At 53.2% G+C, this 20,821-nt stretch overlaps 1 protein-coding gene across 1 annotated transcript in view; it reads left to right on the top strand.

Annotated features, from left to right (window-relative positions):
* Positions 1-20,821, top strand: part of PLXNA4 (plexin A4) — a 432,633-nt gene that overhangs the window by 396,662 nt on the left and 15,150 nt on the right. Inside the window, exons 25-30 of the mRNA XM_046670407.1 lie at positions 1,775-1,934; positions 12,545-12,648; positions 13,181-13,280; positions 14,468-14,658; positions 15,498-15,667; positions 19,385-19,597. Coding sequence (XP_046526363.1) covers positions 1,775-1,934; positions 12,545-12,648; positions 13,181-13,280; positions 14,468-14,658; positions 15,498-15,667; positions 19,385-19,597 — 938 coding nt within the window. The remainder of the gene's footprint in view (positions 1-1,774; positions 1,935-12,544; positions 12,649-13,180; positions 13,281-14,467; positions 14,659-15,497; positions 15,668-19,384; positions 19,598-20,821) is intronic.

Here is a 20,821-nt window from a genome sequence, read left to right as displayed (position 1 = left end):
CTGCACAATGCAGAATCTCAGCCCCATCCTAGACCTCATGAGTCAGAATAAGCATTTTAACAAAACCCCTCAGTGATTGTATTCACGTTAAAGTTTGAGAAGCACTGACTTAGCAGAAAAAAACACTGGGCAGTTTGCTCAGAAACTAGCCAAGGGGCCTGGGAGTGGGAGTGGGGAAGGGAACCTCTGAGTGGAGCTATGGTCCCTCAGTGGGGGCCCCTGCTTCTTCCCTCGATGCCCTGAAGCATCCCACGGAGTTGTTCTCACTCACGGGCCACCACGAATCCCTGCGGTGAGTGGAGATATCAGGAGAGCGTCCTCAGGTGGAGCCTCTGCCTCCTGGGCTCCTGGGGGAGGAAGTCCAGCAAAAGCTACATTGCTGCTGGGGGAGGCTGAGCCGCCCCACCACCGGCCCGGAGCACGGGACAGCAGGGGTGGCCAGGGAAGCACAGGGTGTCAGGCTGTGCTTGGCCACTGAGAGGGCAGGGAGGGTCCAGGAAAGCTTCTAGAAGGAAGCATTGGCTGGCCGGGGGCACTCAGAAGGCACACGTGGTCCAGAGTTCCTTCCACCACTGTTTTCAATTTAGGACATTTTGAGGGTGAGAGTTTGATTTTATAGATTTAGAAGGTTTTTTCTCCTTCTTAATGGAATAAGCATGTTCCCGTTCGAGCTCATGGCAGTCTGGTTGCTAATGAAGGGCAGGTGTCCCGGGGCCAGGGTTCTTACTGCCACCACGTGGAGTGGGGACGGGGTAGGGGGGCTGTCGTCTGAGTCTGCAAACCAGACGCGAAATTGGGAAATGGTTTCAGGAGAGGGGGCGTGAAAATTCAGAGAAGGAGATGCACAGAGGCTCAGGTAGCAGGGTCAGAGGGCCCCCCTTGGCAGCCCCCGTGCCCCTCAGCACCCACCCCATTCCACTGTGGTCTGCCTAGGATCCCATACAGTCTCATCCATGTGGAGACAGCCTGCTCTAAGAACAGCAAGAGGGGAGAGGCCTTTGGAAATGGCCCAGAACTTTTTAAAAGAAAAAATAGAGTTTGGTGCTCTAAGCAGAGTCTTAACTTTTCCAGCTAGCTGTGAAAAGAGAAACTGAGGCCCTGAGAAGGGGTTGCCTCTTCCCCTAACACAGGCTGCAGGTTCAGAGGCAGGAAGGGAGCTCAGGTGGCCTGACCTGCCACTTTTCGAGGGCGTCTTTCTATTTTTAAAAAACACATCAAGCTTCTTATTGAGCAATCTTTTCAGGCAGGAGCCAGGCGCCCACTCATGTGAGCATGTGTATGAGAGGGAGTGACAAGACAGACAGACTGACATACACAGATGGGGGCAGGGCTTTCAGAGGCGGTGTGGGTCTGGATGTGCTTCTGAGATGATGCCTTGGGCATGTGTGTGTGCGGGTGTGAGAGAGAGCACACACATTTGGGTGCATGCATTAGTTTCCCTTCTCATGCAGATTCCCCCCCACCGCCTCCTCTCACTAGGACAGTGTTCCTTGGGAAAAACTCAGGATTTTAATGAAGTTTGCTGCAACAGGGAGTTAAGCGTGCAGCTCCCACTCTTGCAATGACACTGAAGCCAGGGTGCTGCTTGCTACTTGTCTGGACGGGGAGGGTGAGGGCTCAGTGGCAACACAGTTGTGATGGGGTCTCCTCACCCCTCTCCAGTCCAACCTGCAGAAGCAGTTCCGGTCAAGACAGGATCCCAGGACTCTCCTGGGAGTCTCAGAGCTCTTCCTGCTGCTCCCCGCCCATGCACCTCCTCTTCCCTCTCCCCCAGGTCCTGAGCTGTGTCAACCCAGACAGTGCCAACAGCCCCGAGGTCCCAGTGAAGATCCTCAACTGTGACACCATCACTCAGGTCAAGGAGAAGATTCTGGATGCCATCTTCAAGAATGTGCCCTGCTCCCACCGGCCCAAGGCTGCAGACATGGACCTGGGTGAGTAGGCAGCCCACCTAGGGGGGCTGTCCTGTGACACCTGTTAGCCATCAGCGGAGCCGAGGTGCAGGTAGCGGGTGTGCATGGTCTCCAGGAGCCCAGGGGCTGTGCCTTCATGGCTGTTAGTGAGCAACGAGCAGAGAGGGGACAACAGTCTGCTGGCCATCTGACTGCCACTGGGTCTTTTGAGCAGCTGAGGGGTGGGAATGGAGGGGATTGGTCAGAGTCTGTGGTCCAAGAGCTTGACACCACCTTCCTTGTGCCCCTAGGCTCTTCCCTTCTTCTCTGTTCTGTGCCTATAATTTTTGCTGACTACCTAAGTCATGAGGATCTGGGTCAGTGATGGAGGATGGAGAGAAAGAACAGAGAAAAATGAGATATGACAGCCTCCTGGGGAGCAGGATGACATTTTATTCAAATGTTCCATGAATAGATCGCATAGCCTATATAAAAAGGGTATGCCACTCAGGGCCAGCTGTACTCAGACCCAGTTATGGTTTGCTGAGTGTTCCATAGGATATTGTCCTGGGGAAATCCTAGTGGGGAGCCCCAGCTCTGAAGAGGCCAGGGCTGAAGAGAGGCTGCTCCACATCATGGGTCAGCATCAAACACGCCTGGATTTGAGTCCTGGGGTCACCATGTCCTAGCTGTGTGACCTTGGTGAAGTTACTTAATCTTTCTGCATCTTAGTTTCCTTGCCTATAAAATGGAGATAAATAAAAGTGCCTGCCTCGTTGTAAAAATGAAATGAGATGAGGCATGTAAACCCTCTTAATGCACTGCCTGACCCGTGGTACATACTCAGTAAGTATTGGCTGCTGCTATTATTGATTATGAGAATAATACTGGTCAGGAAATGGTCTGTGCCTGTTTGTTGATCCTGGGCATGGAGAGAAAGGCGTTTATGTGTGTATGTGCTTGTGTCTGGAGATTCGTGGCAACATAGGGGTGGGAGGACCTCCAGAGGCCGCTAATCCATCCATCTGGCCTCTAAGCTGGCGTCAGCTAAGCCATCCAAGACAGATGGGCATCTATGCTATTTGCTGAAATCCACAGGGAATTTTCATCCCCTCCCAATGCCTTGCCCCACCTCCCCCCGGAATTCTGATGCCTGAAGACTCAGGACCGGGGAGTTCTTCCAACTCACCTCAGTTCTTACTATTGTACTTGACCCCATCTCCTCTTGGCTGGCTCTTGGTGGGTTGTGTTTGGCCCTGTGCCGGGAGCTCCGACGCCCAGGGGGAGAAATTGGGCGAGCATGTAGTCCCCTTCACTTTGTCTCTGCAGTGTTGTTTCTGGGACAAGGAGGAAGCATATGTGGGAGTCAGTGGGGGGAATTTGGGGCAGTGTGCCCACATGTGCGTCCTGGGGCGTTGGTCCCTAGAATCAGAGTAGGCATTTGTGTCTGCATGTGGGTGATTCTGCCACCATGAAGATCCCACTGATGATGAAGTGAAGGGGCCTGTGGGAGAACAGAACTAGAACCAGTGGGAAAGAAAACGGTTGCTGGGAAGGAAGACCCCTGTGTTCCCCCTGCTCCAAACAATTAAGGAGGCTGCTGCCTAGTGGGTTTCCCAGGGAAAGCTGAGTCTACTAGAGTAACCAGGTGACACTCACCATTTCTTTTGTCTATGTGTGGGAGCCATGGCAGGGTCCACCCTTGGCTTCTCAGGGTCCTTATCTGCAAAATGGGTGGGAGGTAACCCTGGCACAGTAGGGCCAAGAGGAGGAGCTTTTGTAAGGCCCCGTATCTTCATGCTGGAAGGTGAGTTTGGAAAGGTTGTGCGAGAACACAGGAAGAGCTCTTGTGCGGGGGTGCATATAAGATTGTGTGCTTCCGATGCTTAGGAATGGCGTGACTTCCCATGAGGGAGAGAGCTCATGTCATGGCTGGTGGATGCTGCTCAGGAGCTGCCCTCCCCGCCTGGAATCCACACACCCTGAGCTTGGGAGGGGACGCAGCTGCTTGTTAGCTTTAGAAAATTGCTCCCTTAAAGGGCCTGGGCTTGCAGGGCCAGCAAAGCAGATGGTTAATGGAAAGATGCGAAGCCTCCCACAGCCATGGTGGTGAACCATCTGGAGAGGAGGCAGCAGCATCCAATGGCCGCAGTGCTTCCTGCCATCCACCATAAGTGAAGGAAGCCCAGGGGCTGCACGGCAACTAGGACCTGCCTGAGGGTTGCATTCTCTCAAGCCTGAGGCTGGCTGGGCCAGGGAGAGGCCACCTGCTTCCTCGGAGGGGCTGGGCCTCCAGTGACACAGTGCTCACCACGACTGCTCACGCTCCAGGTCCCAAGAGAACAAAGGGACTGCCTCTCCCATCACAAGTGCTTCTGGGAGGATCCAGGGACCACCCTGGAGGGACAAGGCCTCCACAGCAGGGATGGAGAAAGGGGAGAAGCCAAAGGAAGGGTCCTGGGGCAGGTCCAGCCTCAGAGCCCCATCCTACTAGGGACAGGGCCTCTGTGATGGGTGTTCTTCTGAGGAATTTCCTTTTTTTCTATTGAATCCAGGGTTTGGAGCTGCTCCCACAGCTCTGGTCTTCTTTCCACCCAGGCCAGATTGCAGAACAAGGAGAATGTTCCGAGACCCAAATGCCTCTTCCACACGATTGGATTCTGCCTCCTAGCCCCGAGGGGAGAGAGAGGCGCGAGTTTTTCCCATGGTGTGGGTGAAAGTACTTTGAAAGCCTAGGAGCAATTTACAAATGTGTGATTGTTATAAAAAATTAGTCGATGGCAAAGGGACCCACAGCACCCAGGCGACGCAGACACAGAAAGGACTCCCTCAGGCTCATGCGTCGGACAGGAGCAAGACAGCCAAGCACCGACCCTTCACTCCCCCATGCCTCCTCCGCCCATAGCTGAGAGCACCGGGCAAAGACCACTTTCCCCTCCCGATGCCAGCCCCCGGCAAGGCCAGGACCCCTCTCCCAGCCCAGCTCAGAGGGAGGAAAGGACATTTTAAGGTGCCTCTGTAAATCATCCCAAGTAAATCCAGGACACTCCCCTCCCCCGCCTGTCACCATCCCTGTGGCCCCTGGCCTGGCCCCTCGACGCTTCTGTTCCTTGCTCCTTGGACTGAAGCTCTCCCAATCCCACGGCTCCAGCCCTTCACCAGACTCCGCCAGGCATTGAGGCACCAAGATGGGGAACTGTATTGGTCAGGGTTCTCCAGAGAAAGAGAACCAAGAGGATATGTATATACATCATGTGCATAGATGCAGAGAGAGACTTGTTTTAAGGAATTGGCTTGTGTGATTCTGAAGTGTCTTGGTCTGTTCGGACTGCTATAACAGAGTACCATGGACCGAGTGACTTAGAAACAATAGAAATTTATTTCTCATGGTTCTGGAGGCTGAGAAGTCCAAGATCAAGGTGTCAGCAGATTTGGTGTCTGGGGAGGATCCTCTTCCTATTTCATGGACAGCACCTTCTCGCCGTGTCTTCACATGGCAGAAGAGAGGAGGGAGCTCTCTGGGGTCTCTTTTATGAGGGCACTAATCCCATTCATGGGGCTCCACCCTCATGACCTCATCACCTCCCAAAGGCCTCACCTCCTAATACCATCCCCTTGGGGGTTAGGATTTCAACAGATGAATTTGGGAGGACACAAACGTTCAGTCTCTAGCATGGAGGCTGGCAAGTCCACAGTCTGCAAGGTAGGCCCGCAGGCTGCAGGACCAGGAAGGGCCGGTGTCTCAGGTCAGGGCTGAAGGCCATCTGCTGCAGAATGCCCTCTTGCTTGGGGAGGTCAGCCTTTTGTTTGGTCCGGGCCTTCCCCTAATTGGATGAGGTCCGCCTCCATTATGGAGGGCAATTTGCTTTACTTTGAGTGAGTTTACCAATTTAAATGTTAATCTTATCCAAAAACACCCTCAGAGAAACATCGGGGATAATGTTTGCCCACATATCTGGGCACTGTGGCCCAGCTAAGCTGACACATAAAATTAAACGTCACAGGAGCCAAAGTGAAGGGCACAGGGCCCCCCTTCATTTCAGTGTGTTGGAATCTAGTGAAGGAACGATGTCACAGGCCAGGGAATGGGGACCATGCTGGGGCAGGTGGGCCTCAGGAGCTCTCAAAGCACGGTATAAGGACACCCCGCTCTGCTATACACGAGGCCGCCCTCACCAGGTTTATGTCCCTCTCCACCCACAGGTGTCAAGTACAGGGACCCCCTCTTCAACAAACATATGGTAAGAGCCTACCCTGGGGCAAGCTCTGTGCCAGGCATCAGGGTACCAATGTGCCTAGGAGTTCCTCATTTCTTCTCACAGTGGCAAAAGACAGGACACCTGTCTTTCTGAGCCAAGGGACTCTTTTTGTCTCCTTCATACACTCCCCAGAGGAAATAATTGGTGCCATTCTGTCCCACTGCACAGGAGAATCTGCAGCTCAGAGAGGCACAGTGCCTGGTCACACAGCAGGGAGGTGGAGCGAATACCCATTCCCTTCCCAGGCAGTGTCCTCCGCAGGCCACAACCTGCAGAGATTCCTCCAGTTTAATGCAATAAACTCCATCGATATCCCCTGGAACTCCGCCACCTGCTCTGTGTTGCCGTTCAAGTCGCACTGAAAGGATATATTTTTTCAAATAAGTAATTCCTGTATGCAGTAAAAAGATACACTATCTTCTGAGTTGAAATATAAAGAGTTCACAGCAGCTGTCTCCCAGTTTGCATTTTCTGCCGTACCTGATGGGAAGGACAGATAAAGATAATGGGATTTTTTTCTTTTTTTCTTTCACCTCCCTCTCTCCCTGGAAGGTGGAAGTGTGACAAATTGGATAGTGTGTGTGTCTGTCCTTTGTGCTTGGAGCCTGGAGCAGGGCACGGGGCTGCCGGGCAGGAGCTGGGAGAGGTCAGAGCTGGCAGTTTTTTCTTGGTGCCATGCATATGAATTCCAGGGTCACCTTCCCTCCCACTCGCCTCCCACCACCTGCCTTTTTGAGTCCTCTTGATGGCTGCCTTTTTGAGTCCTCTTGGTGACACCAGAGCCTCTGTGCTCCCTATTCAGGATGTCCATGGAGCTCTGGCTCATCTCTCTTGAGTCGAGCAACAGAGCACAGGCTTGTTTTTCCTCCAGCTCTCCAGACTGCCCCGAAAAGCCGCAACGAGCCGGGGCAGAGCGCTTGACAGTTTGCAGAGACTCAGAGCCCTAAACACAGACAGGACAGTTCTGTTTAGGAATTTTTTCTTTGAAGCATCACTTGCCATAGTTCAGTTGTTTTATATTTTAGAACTTGCTCTCACAACAAAATTATTCCTTTTTTTTAACAAAACATATTTGGATGGTGCCCCCGCCTGCTCCCGGGTCGATTTTCCGACCCTTTTTGCAGTCACACTTGGACCCTGTTATGGCACCCCCCACCCCAGCTTTCTTTGGTCTGTGCTCCCCGCACCTCGGAGTGCAGGCTGTGGAGGGTCTCAGGGCTCTCTGCGGGCATCCTTCCCAGCTCACCTGCTGACAGGTGTGCAGTGGTACAGTTGGGTCTCCTCCTCCAGGCTTCTGCTCGGGACCCTCTTTTTGGAGGTGCAGCAGGCCCTGTGCAGGGCCGGCGTGTGTTCCTGGTCAGGACCTGCTCTCTGTCCCCGCGGTGGAGAGGTGGCCTGGGCTGGAAGTGCAGCCATCTGGCTGTGCAGTTGGTCTCTCGTGGATCATGAGGGTTGACTCAGCCAGTTCTAATCAACCTGGTGGGTGTCTGCCTCCTCCCTCACCAGGCTAGGTCAGCCCTTCCTAAAGCGTCCTGTGATGGATCTGAGGACAGATGCTGGTAGAAAGGCTGGATGGTGGCGGCCGGGGCCGGGTGGAGGGACACAGGAGACGGTTGTTGCAAAGACTTAAGAGTCCTGGCCCTGGAATAAAATGAGGTGCATGCATGAATGTGTGTGTGCCTGATGTGTGTGTGCATACGTCTGTGAGTGTGTGTCTCCCCACCACACGCACCCGCCTGCACGCGCACACCATGAAGGCCAGAGCTGGTGAAGGTTTGTGCATCCTGGGAAGGTGCTGTCAGGGTGGCACCTGTTGGTGGGCAGGGCCCTCCAGGAGCCAGGCCAGTGACCTGCTGGGTATAGTGTCTCCTTTCAGGGGTGGCCTGCATCATTTGGTGCCTTGAGGTGTTTCCAATCTCTCACTCTTCCCCAAGGGCAGGCAACGCAGTCTGGGAGGCTGGGCATTTCACCTGGAGGACGCTGGCCATTGGCCAAGCCATCACATTGCCCCTTGGCTGTTCTAATGGAGTCACCTCATACATAGCAAAAGACACAAAAGAGAGATATTTTTAGTGCTGTTCTTCCGGGCAATACAGAAGGCGTCTGTCTGGTGAAGAAAATGCTGTCCTCAGGATTAGGAGACCTGGGTCCTGTTGATTTTCGTTATTGTTATTAAAACTAAGCATATGTGAATATGCAAAAATACACAGAGCACAAAATTAGATATGGGGCCTCATGGGCTGACCTAACCAGCTGCGCACACTGCAAGGCGACAGGCTGCTGTCCCTCAGGTCTGATGGTGGCAGGCCTGAGCGCCCTCCACTGGCCCAGCTCATCTTGGGTTCTTCACTGCTGTGTCAGGATGAGATTCTGCGAAGCCAGCCACGCAGCTGGGGGTGGATTACTCCTGGGGAGGGAAGGAGCCAGGTGCCTTGGCCTCTGACCTCGGCCTTTCCTGGTGCTGGCTTGAGTCTGTGGAGCTCCATTGCTCACGCCTCTGGAGGGAAGATCATGAAGCAGCACAGGCACACTCCAGAGAGCCGAGCCCGCTCCGCTGCCTTGATTTTCTTGAGACATTCCGTGATGAGTCTGGGGAAGGTGGAGGCCGTGGCGGGGCTGGGTGAGGGGTTCCAGGACGGGAAGGAAGGTGGGTAAACATATAAGTGAAGCAGGTTCAGACCAACAGGGAAAGTGAGGACCCTGGGCAGAGAAGAGTGAGTTTTAGGAATGGGTTTTCTCATTAGTCCCCTGGAATTATTCGGTGGTGGGGACTGCCCTGCCTTCCCGTGCAGCTCTGGCACGCTGTCTTCCATCCTGGGTCGGCTGCGTGGGCTGCCCTGGCCTGCTTCTTCCCTGTGGGCCCCAGCACAGAGCTGCCAACACCAGGCTCCCACCCCTCTGGGCTTTCATTCCTCAGGACTGATTTGGGGGTGGGACAGAGAATTTCACTTTTTTACCTGTCTGATATTTCAGAAATAAAGCACCTCTTTCTGTATAAGAGGTAACAAAAGTAACAAGCCTGAGGGATCTAAAAGCAAGGTTAAGTGTTCTCCTTGATTCCAGCACACTATGCTCATATTGGTATTTGGGAGAACACTCCTAGCTTTTTGAGATAATTGCCCAAAAGACAACAGTTGCCACCTCCCAGCTGCCCGCTGGTACCCATCAGAGGCAGGGGCTGGGCTGGAGGGATTTGGGGGCTGGGACATCAGGATGCCCATTTTTGCCATCCCTGAACCTGGGACCAAGTATCGGCATTAGGGAAGAGTGTGTTTCCTGCCTGCCCTTGACCATCCTGCTGCCCCCTGCATGTCGTCACTGCCCGCCAGTCTCAGCCCATGTCCGCTCATCAGCACAACTTGATTTTGTGGAAAGGAGTGTGCTGTGGCCCCAGGGAAACTGACAGCAGCAGTTCCTCTGAGATTCCTAGGGCTCAAAGTATGAAGCTGAGCAGAAACAGCTGCCCAGCAGCATCGCAGCGTGGCCACCGCTCAGGGTTCCAGTCCAGTGCCCCGCCCAGAGGAGGAGACCAGTTAGCACCTGCGATTGTCTTAAGAGCAGAGGCCGGGAGGTGATGACCTCCAGGTCTGTCTTCCAACCTGTTTCTTTAATTTCCTGGTCATAAAATTGGAAGAGTGAGTGGTAATCATTTAAGAGAGCTTTCACTTCTGGCAGTGGACGTGCCTGGTTGTGTTTCTGAGGAGTTCAGATCAACCTTGGTTGCTGACAGGGTAGCTCATAGATCACCTCTAACGGCATCTCGCTTTCCGCCTACTGGGGAGCACCAACATCCAGGTAGGAGACCCTCTGTGCTGCTGGGAAAATATGCCCCCGTCACTCACTCACTCACTCTCCCCCTTCATTCATTCATTCGTTCACTTACTCATTATTCCTTTAAAAAATACTCATCAAGTACTTAGTAAGTCCCAGCTGCTGGGCTAGCCCTGCTGGTGGTGTCTAGAAGCATTGTTTTTATGCTCGCAAGGACAAGCCATCATACCTTGACTGCCCTGGGGGAAGCATGGCCATACTCTGCCCTGCTTTTTTCAGTTGGGAACATAGAGACAGACTGATTTTCATTCGCTTTCATAGTTACTGGACCTAACTCAGAGCCAGGGCTGATGAGTATGGCTGCACAGTCTGTGCACGGCACAACTTCAAGGGAGCTGTGCAACAAGGAAGTCCTACATCAGGCTCTCGAATCAGTCACCAGCTGCCATTGCTCAATCCACCAGGCTGTGTGACTTGTTCACATCCCACCGAACTGTGCTACAACTCCATCAGCAAGGGGTACCAGAGTGGCTGCTAAACCAGAAAGCAGGTCCGTGCCTGGTACCTTCCCCATCTAGTCCTGACAAGCCCATGGCTACTTCACTGGAGGAGATTGCCTTCTCCCTTGGGCCCCGCCAGTGGACTTGGTATCCAGCACTCTCCTCCGGCCCCCATGTGGGAAATGCAGAACACTGACTGCCTTCTGTGCCCCCGCTGCCTCTGTACTACATCCCGCCCCACACAGCCTCTGACTCAGTGACCCTGGCACCATTCCCCAGGCAAGCAGGGGAGACCCAAGAGGCTTTGTCTTTTAGGACCTACCGTGTGACTGAGAGAAAGCATGTCACTGCCGTATTCCCCGGCCCAGGCTGGTCTTTACCAGAGTCGGACTGCCCTGCATATCAGCTGCCTGACCAGCTGGGCGATATTCTGCTTCTTTGCACCCAGCCACTCAAAAATACATGCATCCATACATACTTACGTAAAATTAAAAACATAACAAAACAACACAACAAACAAAACAACACAACAATAAACAAAACAGTCCAACTAGGTGCCTCTGTGGGGCATTGTCCCTTTTGTCCACCACCCTGCATGCCTTGAGGCCCTGTCGCCATGGCCAATCCCAGCCCTGCCATCCACATCCCTAAGTGATGGGTGGTCCCAGAGCCTATGGAGGCCCCCCCACTCCAGTGAGCACATGTAGCATCCTCGTGTTTTCATTCCTGGGATGGCCGATGCTATGTGAAGCTCTAAGCCAGGAGCAGGCAAGCCCAGGACCTGGAGGCAGGCCCTTGGATTTTGGGAGCATCTCTGCTCCTCTGAAGGGCAGGCAGCTCCCTCCCTGGGCCTGTTTTTCATATATAGCACTGGCCATGCCAAGAGCACAAGGCAGGGAGGAATCAGTGCTCTCTGTGCCACAGATGTCGCCAGTCATCGACCCACAGTTCAGCCTTGACAGGAGGGGACGGGAGGAAGGGAATCTGAACTGCATCTCTGTGGGCCATAGGAAAAATCCACGGCAGGTCAGGCATGGACTGCCAGGTAACTCATTCCAGTACCCAACACGTGCTTCAGATCCCGGGGTGCCTGCACGGTTCGTCTGTGAGGCATTGAGTGGGGTCGTGGCTGCCTGGAAACCAGATTCCTGGCTGGAACACATGTCACATTATGAGTTTAAAAGGATCTTTTTCCTTTCTGGTGTGTGCGTGTGAGGGTGTCTGCATGGGGCAGTAAACATGCACATGCATGCGAGCTGGTGTGTGTCTGGCATACACCAGGGGCTCATGTGCATACGTTTCAGGACTGGAATGGGCACTTCCCCATCTCCATGTGACTTGTACCATGTGTGGTGATGGAGATTTGGCTGATGAGAAACAGTCTCCCCTTTCCTCATGTGGGATCCATCAGCGAGCCTGTGTGTTGTAGGTGTCCGAGCCTAGGAAGAAAACGGGGGGATGTGAGTGTACACCCACAGGATCAGGTAATTAGGTGTTGGGTAGATCATCAAGATGCTGTTATCCACATCAACTTTGTTGGTGGACACCAGCCAACTTTGATGGGCAATTCCTGGGCATAGGAATAGGTTTTGCTCATCTCTCCACACACTTTTACCGAGCCTCCCTGCCAGGGGTGACCCACCAGCTGGCTTTTGGGTGCAGGACACACCCCTGGAATAGGAACTGGGTGCACAGTGACTGAACCTGCAGCCTTGGTCTCATTAGCTCCCAGACCTTACAAACAAGTCAACGAGTGTGGGGCATGATGGTGCCAGCTTGCATGTGCTCAATGCTTTCTTAAGTGCTTTCGCCTGCCTCATCCATTCAGCCATATTTACCGAGCATCTACTTCTTGCAGATGTGGCCACTCACAGCAAACAGGTGGGCAGGGGAGGATAGGTGATGTTACCCCCACTTCTGTCACATAGCTTCTTGGGATGAGAACCAGAACTGAAACTCTGGGCCCCTCTTCACTGAGAGCCCCTCGGCACCCCTCCCCGGGGAGCAGCTGCTAGCGCTTGTCTGTCTGCAGATGACCCTTGAGATGGTACCATGTTGGTACCTGCACAAGAGTCCTCAGGTCCCCAAGGGCCTCTCTGAGGTGCCACTGCTCTCCCCACAGAGTGGCGACAAGGAAGCGGGGCGAGGATGATCCTGCAGGATGAAGACATCACCACCAAGATAGAGAATGACTGGAAGAGACTGAACACCCTGGCCCATTACCAGGTGAGATGAATGTGAACGAGGGGAGGGGCTCGCTGACTGGGTTTTCCAGAAGTCTCAGTCCTTGGACAACAGGGTGGCCTCGACGCTAGACACCAAGCCCTAAATTCGCTTCTTCACCAGCACGTCATGTTCCCTTAGCAAGCGAGGGAGAATTGACGTCCCCCAGCCAGGAAACCTTGACCTCCTTGGAGACAGGATGGTGATGTGCGTGATTCCTCCAGGGTGTGGGCAGAGTTCTCAGGAAAAGGCCCTTTCTCAGAAGAGCCCCTGGCGTTTAAGACTGGGTGCTATCCCGGGGAAGCATCGGCTAGAGGGTGCTAGCAAGGAGCTCTTCCCGGAGTGGCTCCAAGAGTGAGCCTCAACATATAATACTAGTCAGTAGTTAGATGTGTCTTGTTTTGTCAAAGGAAAGCCAACAGCCTCCAAAGTCCCCTCGTTCCCTGATGGGGCAACAACTTAATCCTGCTTTGTCCTTGTTTCCTGGGGTGGCAGAGTTTCTGTGCCCAGGCCCTTACAAACCTTTTCCCCATAGGTGCCAGATGGTTCCGTGGTGGCGTTAGTGTCTAAGCAGGTGACAGCCTATAATGCAGTGAACAACTCCACAGTCTCCAGGACCTCAGCGAGTAAATATGGTGAGTCCATCCAATCGTCCTGGGGAGGGGATTCGTCCTGAACATCTGTTGCCATGACGGCGGCACAGCTGGAAGGCAGTGGACTCCTGGGCGGGGCAGGGAGGTGGAGGGAGTCAGGTAGGCTGACTGACCATGAGAAAGGGGAGCCGGACTGGGGCAGAGGCTGCCAGTGCCAGGCAGGAGCTCTGATGCAGGAGCCAGACCTTCACCCCTGAGAACAAGAAGAAAATCTAACCATCACGAGCGTCTTCCAGGCCGGAAGATGCTTTCATTTTTGTGATACTCATTATCGCACATCATGTTCGTAACAATCCAGTGAATTAAATAATTATTATTTCCCCCTATTATGCAGATTAGCAAATTATAACTCAGACGCACAGAGGCTAAACGACATGTAAAGGTCACACCGTTAGGAAGCAGTGGAGGGAAGGTACAGACCTGGGCCTCCGGCTCTGCGGTGGGGGAAGGATGCTGGATGCCGGCTGGAAGCCCAGAGAGCAGGAGCACAGCCCTGTGCTGGCACCATCTGTGTGCCTTGGGGCCAGCTGCCTGACTGCTGTGACACTTGGTTTCTAGACCAGCAAAACAGGGATTGAAAAAACTAACCACTTCTCAGGATTATAGTGGATCATAGATAGAAGACACACAGAACGGGGCCACACACAGTACCTTGATCTTCTCTTGCTACTCAACACTCATGTCACCACACCTCACATTTCAGCAAAGCAATGGAAAGAACTGGCCCAGGCCAGCGGGGAGGATGAAGGTGAGCAGGTGACGAGGCGGTTACTCAGCTGGTCAACAGTCGTGAAGGCAGACAGGCTACCTGCTGTCTCGTCTGTACTTAATTGGCTGCACAGAACACATCCTGAGACACGGCTTGAGAACTCTTACAAGGAGAAGTGTCAAAAGTCCAAGCTTATATTTTTACAAATTGAATAATTAAGGGCTGGTGAGATGCAAGTATGAACAGAAAGGGAATTCGAGTGGGTGGAATAAGCCCCAGAGAGTTTCCCGGAGGTGGTGGGAAAGGCGCCCCAGCCGAGGGGACTAAACCGAGGCAAGGTGACAGAGCCAGCAAATTGCAGGAAGGATCAGAGGGCAGGTGGCCCGGGCTGGAGCAGGGGTGTGTGAGCGAGGAGCTGGAAGGCTGAGTCCTCACGCACCTGGGGTGACTGCGTTGGCAGAAAACATGATCCGGTACACGGGCAGTCCCGACAGCCTCCGCTCGCGCACGCCCATGATCACCCCCGACCTGGAGAGCGGAGTCAAGATGTGGCACCTGGTGAAGAACCACGAGCATGGGGACCAGAAGGAGGGTGACCGGGGGAGCAAGATGGTGTCTGAAATCTATCTGACACGACTACTGGCCACTAAGGTATCGGACTTCAGACAGGGTGTGGGGCACATGCGGGGTATGAAAAGGGACTTGATGGCCTCACAGAAATGCCAGAGCTTGCAAATCCCCAGCATTTGTGCTGGTGCCCCCTCTATCATGCACTCATGCCAGGCGCTGCTCATCAGCCCCAGTGTTCTTTCCCAACACGGAAGCTCAGACTCTTTCTCAACCCTGTGCTCCCGGCAAACCCACCCTACATCCTGCTGGCATGCAGCCTGAAGTTTTGTTTCCATCCCTTCTCTGTGCCCTTTCTCAAATATAGAGACACTAACCACATCCATTTACATTCTTCTTCCATGCCTAATGAAAGAATGACTCCCTCTCTGGGGTGTCATATGCAGTCTCTAACGATAGAAATTCGGGCTCCATCCGTGACTTTCCAGGCTCCAATTCTAACACTGGTTGTGAGGACTTCTGGGGCCGGAAGTTAGTCTTCACTCCTGAGGCCAGCCTCCGCCCTGCTCTCTGCAGAGCCGCTGTGAATAAGGCCCAAACAAAACCAGCAGATTGTGTTTGTCGGCTCTGACCGAAGGAGCTGTTCATTAGCATTTGAGAAAAGTGCTAAAATAACACCGCCAAAGGGTGTTAAACCGAACCGTGTTGTTGGCAGAGGAAAGCTTACTTAGGTCCAGTCATCAGTGTTATATCTATTTTTCCACGTGCAGAGAAATCTAAAGCTGTTAGAGACAGATGAAGGGTGGGGGGCGAGATTTAATACCCACACTTCCCGATTTCAACCAAGCAGGCCAGGCACATTTTAAAACCCGTCCTCAGACCTCCCTGGGCCGAGCCTTGTGTGAATTGTCTTGCCACCCCAGGGCACGCTGCAAAAGTTCGTGGACGACCTGTTTGAGACCATCTTCAGCACGGCGCACCGTGGCTCCGCCCTGCCCCTGGCCATCAAGTACATGTTTGACTTCCTGGATGAGCAGGCCGACAAACATGGCATTCACGACCCGCACGTCCGCCACACCTGGAAGAGCAACTGGTGAGTGGGGGCGGAGCAGAGGACGGTGGAGAGCCCAGCCTGAGGCCACGGCAGGGGACATGGTCCACCTCCCGCAGCAGGAGCTGGGTGCAGGCTCTCCCTGGGCACCCCCACTCTCTCCTACTATGTTATGCCCATTTCCTCTCTCGCTCACCCCTAGTCAAATCGTTCTTCTTTCTTGTCAATCCATCCACCAGTTAACAAACACTTATTTAACCAACTCAGTGAGCAAAAGAGAACATGCCAAATGTCTCAGCCAGGTCACTGTCACATTCAGGGACTTCTGTGTGCCTGATGTTATGCTAGACTCTGAGGGTACTGAGACTGTCACACATGGCCCCTGCCCTCAGGGGGCTGACAAGAGCAGGGGAGAGAGAAGGAAGATGTGTGTGCACAGGGGGACAGTAGAGGGCCACCACTGAGCGGTGACTCTCAGTGGAGTTCAGAAACTCACCTAGGAGTCATGCAGGTGAACAAGGGGTCTTTCTGTTCTGTTCGAGAAGTGATGGTCTTCCCTTCCCAACCTCCCTTTGGGGAAGAGACCTTCCCATAACTGCCGTGTGCGTCTCTGAGACCAGAGGATTCTCTGAGTCCTCACTGGCACTCTAGGTGTCTCCCCTGTGGTCCCTCTCTCCTTCCAGGCATATGACGCTGTCCCTTTGTTTGCGTGTGATTCGTGCTTCAGGTTGAGACTGCAAGGTCGGACATCAGTATTCCTCACTCGCTCTGGAGCCTTGCACTGGGCTGGGACTCAATAAATATTGATGAAGATGCAGGGCCACGGTGGTCTCTACTCCGAGATCCACCACAGGCAAAGCTGGCTTCTATTTCCTCCCCTCAGTCCCAGAATTACCTCCCTGTAGTTTTTAAACAGTCTCCATCCCAGGTTATTCTTCCCCAGAACATTCTTCCAAGGCAGCACGAGCCTGCTGCCCAGCACTGGCCAACTGCTAGGACTGGGGAGGACCAGGGCACAGCCGGGCACCTGACAGCCGGCCTGGAGCCCCAGATGGAAACCCAGGTGAAGGCGAGAGTTTTCACGGCACTAAAATGTTACCAAATGTGGGGTGCTCTGCTGCTCCTCTCTCTCACCTGAAGAACGGTGCTGTCTCTACTGAAAGTGGGAAAATCAGGCAGGAGCAGAGGTTTGGACCAGAGAACTGAAGAATAGGGTTTACTCCTGCGTTTAATGCCTGGTGAGAGAAGATCTTCCATAGTGGCTTCTTCCAGCCTTTTTGAAATAAGACTCTTAGAGTCTGGACCCCTCGGTCAGTGCAGCATCCCGGGGAGAAGGCTGTTCCCTCCTCTGAAAGGCCCACCAGCTCTGGTCTCTCCTGGTGCCTGCCTCTGGGTAAGACTGTTTAATTCTCCCTGCCTCTCTGGCGTGGCTGCAGCACTGTTCCGAGAGGTGTGTCCTACCCCATCTGCCTCTCTCTGCCAGGAAGCTTCCTACTTCACCCCATTTGAAGGTCGGCAGCCTTCAGCATACAAGAAATGCTCTGCCCAGGTCGCCTCCTGGGCCCAGCTGCAGAGGGCCAGCATTTCCGAAACATCCCTCCATGGCTTGCAGGCTATTCAAGTAGATCTCCTGAAACAGCATCTAAAGCACTCAGCCCACACCTCCTGCTGGGCTGAGGCCACCTCCCAGATGATTTAATGTCCCAGGAGTGAGGGTGGATTGCTGCCGGGCAAGAAGCGGTTGGTCCGGGAGTTATGAGATCTGCATATTGACTTCGAGCTAATTGTCCCTGCTTGGAAAGAGAGTGTTTCTTTATTCCTGGGCAGAGTTGTAACTCACCCTCTCCCCACCCCTTCCACTACATTCTCCTACCTTTTCTCTTTTAAATACACCTCCTGCTCATTTAGCCTGAGTGGCTGCAATCAACCAGAAATTAGTGCCACCTCTAATGTTAATAATATGCTAATATTTCATTAGGCAGGAGCCTCAGTGTGGTGCCCACTTCCCTGTTGGTTTCCCTGTCAGCACGACTGGCTTCAGGAGAGGGCGTGCCGGGGAGAAATAACAGGCAGCATAGACGGACTCCCCGAGTCCATCTTCTGGGGGGACTTCTGGGAACAGGAGGATGTGGACCCGAGACTCCATCAGCTGGGCAGCCGGGAGTCCCTCATCCAGGGCTCCGAGCCCAGCTGTCATGGTCTCCCCTGGGCACCGACAGTGACCCCGACTGTCACCTATGTGTCACAACTCTCCGTGCCATCCCTTTGTTTCCTGTTCTCCATTTCCCAGGATGAGACAAAGGCCACTTCACATTGTCACATCTCAGCACTGCCTGCCTGAACCTACACCGCACACTTTGTAGGAACTTAATAACTACTTGTTGATTGATTGGCAGTCTTGAACGTGAGGTCTTAGTGTATTTTAGCATTTGTTGTATGTAAGTACTGGCAGCTGGGAGATACAACAAATATAGAAATATTGTATTCACTGTATTGAAAAAATGTAATTCAAACAGTTTAAGTTCTAAGAGGCAAGACAAACACATGCGAATGTGATAACTATTCCCAACAGCGAGAACAGCAACCAGACATCAGAGAAACATCAGGGCAAATGGCAGAAGGCGAGGAGGTGGGGCCAACGGAGGGAAATAAGGGAACCTTTGCTTGGGACCACCCTGCTCCCTCACTTGCGTCGTCTCAGCCTGCTGGATGGAAGCCACAGAGTCGGAGGCTGGCAGAGAGGGACAGCCAAAGTGGCTGGCGGGCAGGTTTCTCCTGATGCCCCAGGACCTTTTCTAGCAACAGATAGAGTGGCTTACAGTTACCAGACCACATGGCACATTTTTTCTTCTCTTTCTTTATGCTGAATCTCCTTTAGCAGCACCTTCCTCCAGGCCTCATCCAGCTGAGGGACACCTATGTATCTTTAACACTCAGACCGTCAAGTGTCCCCTCTGTGAAGACTTTCCAGACACTTGATGACACCTCCCTTTTCCCATACAGGACCTGCACATCCTTCAGTTCCAGCACCCATAGTTCTCAGAGCACGTGCTTGATTGTACATCTGACTCCCCCACAAACCCACCAGAATGCAAGCTTCTTGGGGCAGACGATGTGTCTGATGCACACTGAACCCCCAGCCACTAGCATAGTCCCTGGTATGTAGAGGGTGCTAACTGGAAGAATGAGGAAAGAGAAATAGGGAACACAATGGGGTAGATGAGGGGCCATGAATGTGGGTTTTTTAAGCGTGCCAGCCCAGAGGTGTGAAATCAGTTGGCTACACTTGCAGTGCTCAGCTGCAGTGCCTCCCCATGCAGGAGTTAGCCGATATTACAAGGCCGGGAGGAAGCGGGTGACTTGTCCCAAGCCACACAGTGGATGGCAGAGAATAAGACACAAAACCTAGATTCCAGGCTATTAAGGTTTGAAAACTGGATATGCCTTGTGTCCGACATAGTGGGTAGACAGTGGAATAGAGAGTCAGAAATTCCACTTTATAGCACCCATTATGGCCACCTCTGACCCCGAAGCCTTGTGCTGTCAGGGAAGGTTGTGAGTCCTGTGGTCCTCTCCAGGGCTCGTCACCATCGTACCTCTGGATGGACTAGTCACTTTCCTGGAAGGTAACTTGGTGGCATCGAGAAAACTCTTAAGACCTGCTGGTTCCCAGCTTTTGCTGTTTCTGTTTGGGTCAAGCTACAGTGTCCCCACCCCCGCCCCATCTCCCCTGACCGTCTCCCGCTTCCCTCCACACAGCCTACCGCTGCGGTTTTGGGTCAACATGATCAAGAACCCCCAGTTTGTGTTTGACATCCATAAGAACAGCATCACGGACGCCTGCCTGTCTGTGGTGGCCCAGACCTTCATGGACTCCTGCTCCACGTCGGAGCACCGGCTGGGCAAGGACTCCCCCTCCAACAAGCTGCTCTACGCCAAGGACATCCCCAGCTACAAGAACTGGGTGGAGAGGTGAGTGCTGGGCCTGCTTGCCGATGAAGGGCCCCTTGCTGCAGCCAGCAACTTCCCTTGACTAGGGGTGCCCTCCCCCTCCAGAATGGGCCACCGCTTACAGACAGGTCGAACACAAGCCCTGATCCTGCTATTGCAACACCCCCACCCCACGTCCCACTGGTATTGTCAGCTGAAACAAGTGCTGAGAAACTTGGCTGGAAGCTGCCACCATGCTCTGCTCCCCTGCATGGAAGGCCCAGATCTTAGTGGCTGAAATACTTTCTAGGCCAGGAAGGAAAGATAGTTCCCTGCTCTAATCCCCATCAAAAAAAGAAAAGACTTCAAGGGACTAAACAGCATCTTGCCACAGAAAGGCTGGAGGCCTCTCCCCATCTGCCCTGTCCATCTGGCAGATCTCCCAGCATCCTGTGGAGATGTCTTTGTCACTCTGAACAGCTTCTCACTGTCTCAGTCCCTCGACTCTCGCATGATGAGCTCTTGATGCCCTGAGCCCTGCAGTTCTTTCTCAGCCACGGTGGCCCTGGCGTGATCACAGTCGCACGCAGCGCGCCTGTGACTGGAGGGCCACCTGCAAGCTGTGGAGCTGGGTCCATCTTAGTGCAAAGCTAACTCAAGGTAAAGAACATACGTGGTCCATCTGGGCCGCATCAGCTCCTTATGCTAAGCACCTGAGCTAGCAACCAGCTGAAAACTTATTTATGTGTTCCTTGCAGTAGCTCCTGACCGTAAGAAGACAGGATTTACAACCTTATTTTGTGCCCATGAAAGTGAAGAAATATACATACAGAATGGCTAAGTGGTCAGCCCAAGATGACTTAAGTGGCCAAGATGAAACAAGATCCCAAACTCGGCTAACTCCCAAATCTCTTTTCTACCACTGATGATACTTTTAGACAGGGCCTCTTGCAACCCAGAAGATGCCTCTGTGTGAATTAAGGAAGGTGCCCCTTCCTACCGGAGGATGTGGCCACACTCCAGGGTGCATGGTTTGTTGTGTGATGGACTAGTTGTCAGCCCCAGCTCACCCTCTTATTCAAGCACCTTTGTGCAGTGAACAACCTGCACAACTCTACATGGCAGTCCTGATTTTAGAGTCCCTTTGTCTTTTTTCCAAGTAGATTAAAGATAGGAAACCTAGATGGAAGCTCATATTTGGTGCCTTTTTGAAGGGTAATAGAGACCAGAAATTGTTCTTGACTTGGTGACTGAAGGCAAAACAAA

Source organism: Equus quagga, chromosome 8 (genome assembly GCF_021613505.1).
Source record: "Equus quagga isolate Etosha38 chromosome 8, UCLA_HA_Equagga_1.0, whole genome shotgun sequence".
Taxonomy (NCBI): domain Eukaryota; kingdom Metazoa; phylum Chordata; class Mammalia; order Perissodactyla; family Equidae; genus Equus; species Equus quagga.
This window is presented reverse-complemented; position numbering and strand designations above follow the sequence as displayed.